Genomic DNA, 7,424 nt, shown 5'->3' with positions numbered 1-7,424 from the left:
CTGTAGCCGCCTTGTGTATGCTAATCATACATAACACTGGATTTGATAGACAGTCGAATAATTGATTATACCCTAAGCCCACAACCAAACAAGGAACATGAAATAAGGCTAAATGAAACATTATCAGGCTATAAAATCTTAGTTATGTACAACTATGATGCGCACACTAAGAAACCACGGTAACAATGCCAGTTCCATATAGCATATCAAAAAATTATCCTAGGCTATCAGGCAATTCTATAATGTAATTCCTGAAGATCCCTCCCCTACAAACTAGCATGCAATTATATCATATCATCAATACATAAATCAAGTGTGGGTATCTTGGGGAATACTTTCCTTGGCTCCGGCTGATTGTACACATCACATCCTCTCTGTCGGTCACTTTGAAAAATATTTTGCAGATCATTAGTTTGATTCTGGAATCACACAAGTGTTCATCCAATTCTCTCGAACCATGGCTCTGATACCAACTTGTAACATCCCAAAAACCATGATAAAATTTTCATTTTTTTAAAAACCATTTTTTCGTAAACCATGAGTCATACAAAACATAGCCATAAATGAGAGTATTCAATATCATCTCTCAACATAATATCCATGGATAATGTGTACGATCACGCTGTTTCCTTGCCTTGATCATCTGATGTTATCTAAAACCATGAAACCAAACTGTAAGCCAAAGCTTAGTGAGTTCCCCCATGATACCCTACACAACAAAACATATACAATTATGCACATTGGATCGATAATCATTAGACTGGATTAACCTCGTTTCCATAATCATCAGACTAGATTACCCCTGGCCCACAGTTATCGGACTAGACTGCCCCCACCCACAGTCATCAGACGGGATTGCCCTGGGTTTGTTGGCTTACAGCACAAAGCAGTAAAACCTCAACCCAACCATACTATGTCAACATATGCAACAGATAAACAATAACTAGCAAGTACATATAATTATACAGATCTACCAATCTAACAAATCACTACAACACAGCAACATCCTATACACATGGATACATAACATAATCTAGTGGGTTGGCATTGGCGCCTTCGACCCACATGTACAGTGAGGAAAACTCACATCAAAGTCCATAATATAGCAGTAACGCACTGATCTGATAATCAGCTCTACAAGTCACCTATCCAATAAACAGTGACCAAGCCTCAATCCACAGCCCAAAATACTCCATTTGGGCTAAGGTCAAACTTGGTCGAGGTTAATGGTCAAAGTAAATACTCTACGGTCACTCAGCCAGCCGTCACGTTGTCACTATCTATTAGTTACGTTGTGGCCTAATAAAACAAAATAATCATGGATCTATCATTGTCACATCATGACAACCCAAGTTGTCACGTCATGACGACGTTCTGGACAGTCTTGAGCTTTAAGCTCTTAATCCTTTAAGCCTTGCAATCCAGACCTTCTAGAAGGCTTTTGGTATCCTAGAACACCATAAAAATCATAGGTTTTTGGACATGCATGTCTAATACATGTCCCAAACACAAGCTAGGGCAAAACAAGGAAAGAATGGGGTTAGGACCTCATGCAAGAGTCCTAAAACTCTACCATACTTCAAATCCAACACTTATCTCAGCAAAGGCGCACTGGAGATTCATAAAGTTGGCAACTTTATGGACCCTCAATACTCTATCAAGCCTAAACATGAAAGATGGCACATAAAAACCTAGATCTAAGCTTATAGACTCATAAAGCATTGAACTTGGAAACTCACAAGGGTCCAGAAAGTGTGAAATTTGGATGATAGTGAAGCTTGAACGTTGAGTTGATGCACCAAACTCTATATCTCCTTCTTCTTGGCTAGAAAACACGCAAATGGAGCTCAAAATCAACTATGGAGGATTAGAGTTTCAATGGGAAGTGTAGGGAGGTGATGGAGGCTGAGAGTGGGCTAACCTCAACCCTCATTTCCCTTAAATAGGGGAGAAATCCCCAAAATTAGGGTTTGGTTTCGCAACAGTTGTCACATCGTGACCCTCATGTGGTCACGTCGTGTCATTCAAAGGATATGTGTGTCTTAAGGGGCATGGTCACATCGTGACAAGCAAGTGCTCACGTCGTGACCAAGGCTAAAAACTCAAATAAAAATTTATTTAATAATTCAAGAAAATGTTTACCTAAACCCGATTGTTATATTAACACGAAAAAAAATAATTTGTGTAACACGACACAACAAAACACAACATGTTTATAACATATTACACGAAAACACAAATTTATATGAGTTTATATTAGACTATTATACATGAAACATAAAAACTATCATGTCAAAAGATATTAATTTGTTTTTTGTGCTATTTTTATGCAAGTATTTACGGGTTGCATGACACATATTTTACCTATTTTATGTGTTTAAAACAAAAAGGTTTGTGTCTGACACGTGTAAAACACGAATTTGAAATACGACACGAATAAACACAGCATACGAATTTTCAAAACTCATATACGAAAAAATATGGTGTATTTAAATTGTCCGACTCAAAACAAGTCATAAAAAAGATGTATAAACAAAGACAAAGAAAGAAAGTCCAAATGTAAAGAAACTCCTTTAGAGAACCAAACAAATTAGTACTGTAACAGTTAATGGATTTTAAAACAAAGAAATAATTGGCAACCAGATCTAACAGTGAATTATTTATTTATAAATAAATGGTATTAAACAACATATAAATTAATAAAAATAAAAAAGGAGATCAGATCATACAATAAAATAAAATAAATAAATGAGGAAAAAATGGATATATTAGGGCCTAGAGCCAGCTGAAAACAGTCCACCCCAACACCAAGCTCCCGACCACCATCTGCACACCCTTTAATCTCTCTGCTCCACTCTGCAATTAATAGGTTCTCAACTATATCAGTATATTATAATCATCAACAACAATTACCAAATTAAATAAATAATCATGTAATGTAATTATCTGTTCTCACTAGATCCAAATACTACTACTAGATCCGATCTCGATCTTTTGGGGAAAAGATAAAATTATTAAACTAAATCAAGTCAATCTGAATATATAAAACATGGTGATGCTTATTGCATGGATCTCAATGTATATGAAATCATGTTTGATTAGACAAACATATAATCGGACATGGAAGATGATCAGATCTAGATGAATGTTTGCATTAAAGGAATAAGTAGAGTAGGTAACAACCGTTGATGGATTAAAGGAATGACGGAATGAGTAGTAGTAGGTAGAAACTTACGTCGTCGGCAATGGCGGAAGAAGGACCGGGGGACAGAGCATCGCTAGGTCCAGGAGCTTCACTAGGAGGAGCAGGTGGTCCCATCATATCCGGTGAAGGCGCCGGAGACGATGCAGTATGCTTTTTGGTCTTCTTCTTGGTAGGTGCAGGAGCAGGAACTTCGGCAACCGGAGCCTCAACCGGAGCAGCCGTTGGTTCCGGAACTGGAGGAGATTCAACTACTGGAGGTGGAGATTCAACCACTGGAGGCGGAGCACTAACTGGCACTGCAGCAGGTGGAGAGCTCACCGGTGGAGGAATAGCGACCGTCGGTGGAGCTGCAACCGGAGCGGCAACTGGTGTTGTGGCAGGAGCAGGAGTAGTAGGCTTGGAAGGTGAAGCCGCAGGAGTAGTGATCACAGATGACGGCGGAGCTAGCGTCGGGGAAGCGGCGGGAGATTGACCACCGACGGCGGCTACAATGACGCATATAAGCGCGAGAAGAAGAGCGTTTTTCCGGTCCATTTTTTTGTTTTTTTTTTTAATTTTGAAGAGAGATCGATCGGGAGAAAGGGGTGGAATGATAAGCGGAGATGACAGGTATAAGTAGCCGTTAGTGTTGAACTTGTGTGGGACCCACGCCACGTATACATACAAATTATCATTAGCTAATTGAAGACTGTAATACACTTATTGGTGGGACCAGTTTTTGTTTCCCATGTGAAATTGGATTAGGTTTTTCTTTCGTAATGCGCACAAACTTGATGTTTAAAAAAAATAATATACCAGTAAAAAATTTATGTTGTTTTTAAGAAAAAATTATTATATTTTATAAAGTGAATAACATAATAATCGACATTTACCCTGTTTGGTAATTAGATCGAAAAGTAGTTATCCGATAAATGATAAATGCTAAATGATAAATCCAAGTTGTTTTGAGCGTCTGTAAGCTGGCACCGACAATTTGAGTACCCGTTGGGAATGTGGCTGTGATTGTGGGATAATTGCAAGGGTAGTAAAGTAAATTGCACGAAGAACCTTTAAGTTGGGATTAATTTGCAAATTAGACCTTTTAAATTTAGACTTGTTTTAAAAAAAATGGTAATTACTAATCTATCCAAATTAGAGAAGTAATTAACTATTTTTAGCCAAAAATTAGGAATTGTCCCAAAATAACTCACGAAACCATAGGTATTCTGTTTCGCAAAAATTACTATTGTTTCGTGTTTTGTATAAAAAAATCATTTTGAAGATATAAAATCTAAGGTTTTTTAAAATTTATGGTTTTTTTTCTATAAACTACAGTTCCCCAAACTGTAGGCGACAGTTTCGTATGAAAACTACAGTGTACAAGTTCATAATGCACAGATTTTGCATTATGAATTTATACACCGTAGGTTTCGTATAAACCTACGGTTTTATATTTTTTCGGTATTTTTCAAAAGAAATGTTATCCCCATATACAAAACTACTCCTAATCAACAATATGGTAAAATTTTGATTAAAAATGGGCGTATCTTTTTGTTCTTCGGATGCTTCATTGAGAGAAAATAATAGATAACGGAAGAAAAAATGAGGAAAAAATAACATAATCTTAAAAAAAGACATTATATATTATGTTTCAGTGGGTCACAAAACAGTAGACGAGCCACGAAAGAGTAGCTCATTGCGACGAAAGAAAAGTTTCCTCACGTTGACCGTAGTCAACCCTAATCAATTTACTGTTTCATGGACTGGTTTTGACTAATGTGTTTTTTTTTTTTTTGCTGATTTTGGATAAGTAATTAGTGTTTTGGCTGATTAGTATCTTCCTCTTTTAAAAACAAGTTTTTTAATTGAACCGGAATGTTGATTCGGTTCTGTTTCAACTTTCAACCACCAGTTTAACCAGTTTCATTATGTATTTTTTATTTTCATATATACATGTATATAAAATGAAGAATTTAACATCCATAAAAATAAATCTTTATCATAATGAACAATATTATAAAATCATAAACATAACAGTTTAAAATATTGGTTTCCAAGTTGAAAAGATCAATGTCGGACCAATTTATGGTTTTAGTCAAAGTCTTGTCCGGTAGTGGTGTGTGTTGTTAGTCTTAGGTAGTGCTTGTTTTTTGTCTGCAAATCTACGTGGTCTCTTCTGTCTGCGCCGCGCAGACATTAGCCTTCGCAGACTGTTTGTTTTTTTTTTGAAGACTGCAAACCTAAAAATGTATGCGCGTCCTCTTCTTGGCGCAAATGTGGACCAGAGTCTTCTAACATCTTCAGACATCTTCTAGCTTATATATATATATATATATATATATATATATATATATATATATATATATATATCTTTATTTTTTTAAAGTTTTTTTTTAATTTATATTTTTCCAACTTTATTAATGATAAACAATTTCAAAAAAAAATTACAAAACTTAAAAAAAAACGTTCAACGATACAAACATGATATTTTTGATAAATTTATAAATAAAGATTTGTTACAATAATAGTCATTGAAGTTGTTTATATAAATATGAAAAAAAAAAATCATAATATATTCTTATATTTTTTTGCCAAATTTTGTAAAACATTATTTAATACAGTGTCATCAATTTCTCGAGAAAATATTTATGGTACGTTTTTAATGGATTTAATTGAAAAAATCGAAGTTTATTTTCATCCATTTATGTATCAAATTCTTTGATTACTAATTATAATGTTTAGTTATAACTTTGCAACCAAAGTTGTTGGTTTTTATCAAATATATACGTTAATTCATATCATTTTTATTTTTATTTTTTATACAATAATACATAAAAGTTTATCTAGATTCGTTAATTATTTATAACAAAGTCAAAAATATTAAAAAATCACTTTGAAGTTTAAAAAAAACAGTTTATTTAGATTTCAGTTTATTTTAGTAGCCCGCAGATGTTAAAAAAATAAACAGTCTTCTTTTTTCAGACTGCAGACGTTTGGTCCACCTCTTCTACTGCAGAGGTCTATAGATATGGTTCGCAGACTGCAGACATTTTGACTTAGAAAAAAAACAGCACCTTAGAGTTGGAGTAGAAGCGCACAATTCATATCCCGATTCTCAGATATTCGAATAAATTTAAATAAAATTATTTTTTTGGTTATATAATATCCGTACCCGTACATGGTAAATTCTTTCACGGGATACGAATTAGATACCTGAAAATTGAAGCAAATTTTTTTTTTTTCAGATTTTGTTTTGTTCCAAATATTTATCAAAAAAAAATCTATCATTTAAATCTAAAATCTGTAACAATACAGATTGAGAGATTAGATCCATCAGATTATTCGAAGACAAAATTCAATTATATCCGAACCAACTAAGAGAATTGATTCGAATAAAATCCTGATTTTGTGCACTTCTAGATCCAAGATGCTCCATTTTATTCGTTTTATAAGCAAAAATGTTTGAAAAACATATAATAATAATTTTAACAATAGGGTGCATTAGGTGTTATGTCTTGATCCATGGCGGCGTGGCGCCTCTAGGCCCTCTACCACCGTTTAGCGGGTCCTGGCGGTGGAAATACTTGTCATGTGATACACTCTCCACCCTTCCTCATGGATGATATATGCAAAATGGTGACAAACAAAGATGACACCATGCCTTTTAGTATACATATGTTTTTTTTCTTTCTTTTTTCTTTTTTTTTTTACATATATATTTTGTAACAAAAGCAATATTTGATAAATATGGTAAAAATCAGATTTACTTTTAATGTTGCTTGAACAAAAGTATGAATTATAAAGATAATTTTAAATTTTTAATGTTCTAATCTTTTATGAAAACAAACATATATCAATTGACAATTCAATGCTAAACGTTGTTAAGGGAATAAACAAATGTGACTTGAAAATACAATCGGTTTAAAATAATGTTATGAATTATATTTACAAGTTATAATAGTTTTGTTAGGCTATAGAGAGTGGTCATCACCAACCCACTGAAAAAGTGTTGTCACATCTGCGTCACGTTATCTTCACTACAAACCCACTAGACATAGGAAATGGTTATCACTTATCACTCCATAATTTTTATGATTAAATTAAAAACAAACATAATTTAAAACATAATAAAATATTTTGTATTAATTGAAACCACATTACAATAATTAAAAAAAAACATAGAAAATTAAACAAAAAAATAAACATAAAAACACATAGAAAATTAAAACTAAAAAACTAA

General features: G+C 33.6%; 1 protein-coding gene across 1 annotated transcript; it reads right to left on the bottom strand.

The window, feature by feature from the left end:
- Positions 1-2,646: 2,646 nt before the first annotated feature.
- Positions 2,647-3,809, bottom strand: AGP18 (arabinogalactan protein 18). Its single transcript, XM_079025456.1, has 2 exons — positions 3,236-3,809; positions 2,647-2,856 (listed from the first exon to the last, which is right to left on the bottom strand). The coding sequence occupies exons 1-2, from the start codon at positions 3,737-3,739 to the stop codon at positions 2,776-2,778; spliced, it is 585 nt and encodes a 194-aa protein (XP_078881582.1). The 5' UTR covers positions 3,740-3,809; the 3' UTR covers positions 2,647-2,775.
- Between the last annotated feature and the right edge of the window lie 3,615 nt (positions 3,810-7,424).

This window comes from Lactuca serriola, chromosome 2 (assembly GCF_051521515.1).
Source record: "Lactuca serriola cultivar US96UC23 chromosome 2, Lser_US96UC23_V15, whole genome shotgun sequence".
In the NCBI taxonomy this organism is placed as follows: Eukaryota; Viridiplantae; Streptophyta; class Magnoliopsida; order Asterales; family Asteraceae; genus Lactuca; species Lactuca serriola.
The sequence above is the reverse complement of the archived record's forward strand: the minus strand, read 5'-3'. Positions and strand labels throughout refer to the sequence as shown.